Raw genomic sequence first — 272 nt, forward strand, 5'->3', positions numbered from 1 at the left:
AGACAAGACATCGAACCGCATCGACAACGAGCTCTCCGGCGACGTTGCCACATGTACGATCCGCAGCAGCCTGACAGTCTACGCCGTGTTTCCGGAGCCGACGGTGCACAGCGGCTTGTACTCGGCGGAGAGGGGCGGGTTCTTCGACCAGGTCACGCCCCTCGAGTGGCATAAGATCGTCTACGATAACCAGTCCGTTGCTTATTCGTACTACGAGAAGGTTTTCCAGGTGTGCGGATGGCGCGTCATGTCGATCGGTTTCAAAAGTTGAA

General features: G+C 57.0%; 1 protein-coding gene across 1 annotated transcript in view; it reads left to right on the forward strand.

The window, feature by feature from the left end:
* Positions 1–272, forward strand: part of LOC119591943 — a gene marked incomplete in the record, with an annotated part of 10,649 nt that overhangs the window by 8,811 nt on the left and 1,566 nt on the right. Inside the window, 1 exon segment of the mRNA XM_037940697.1 lies at positions 3–229. Within this exon segment, the coding sequence (XP_037796625.1) occupies positions 3–229 (227 nt within the window).

This window comes from Penaeus monodon, chromosome 29 (assembly GCF_015228065.2).
Source record: "Penaeus monodon isolate SGIC_2016 chromosome 29, NSTDA_Pmon_1, whole genome shotgun sequence".
Lineage (NCBI taxonomy): Eukaryota > Metazoa > Arthropoda > Malacostraca > Decapoda > Penaeidae > Penaeus > Penaeus monodon.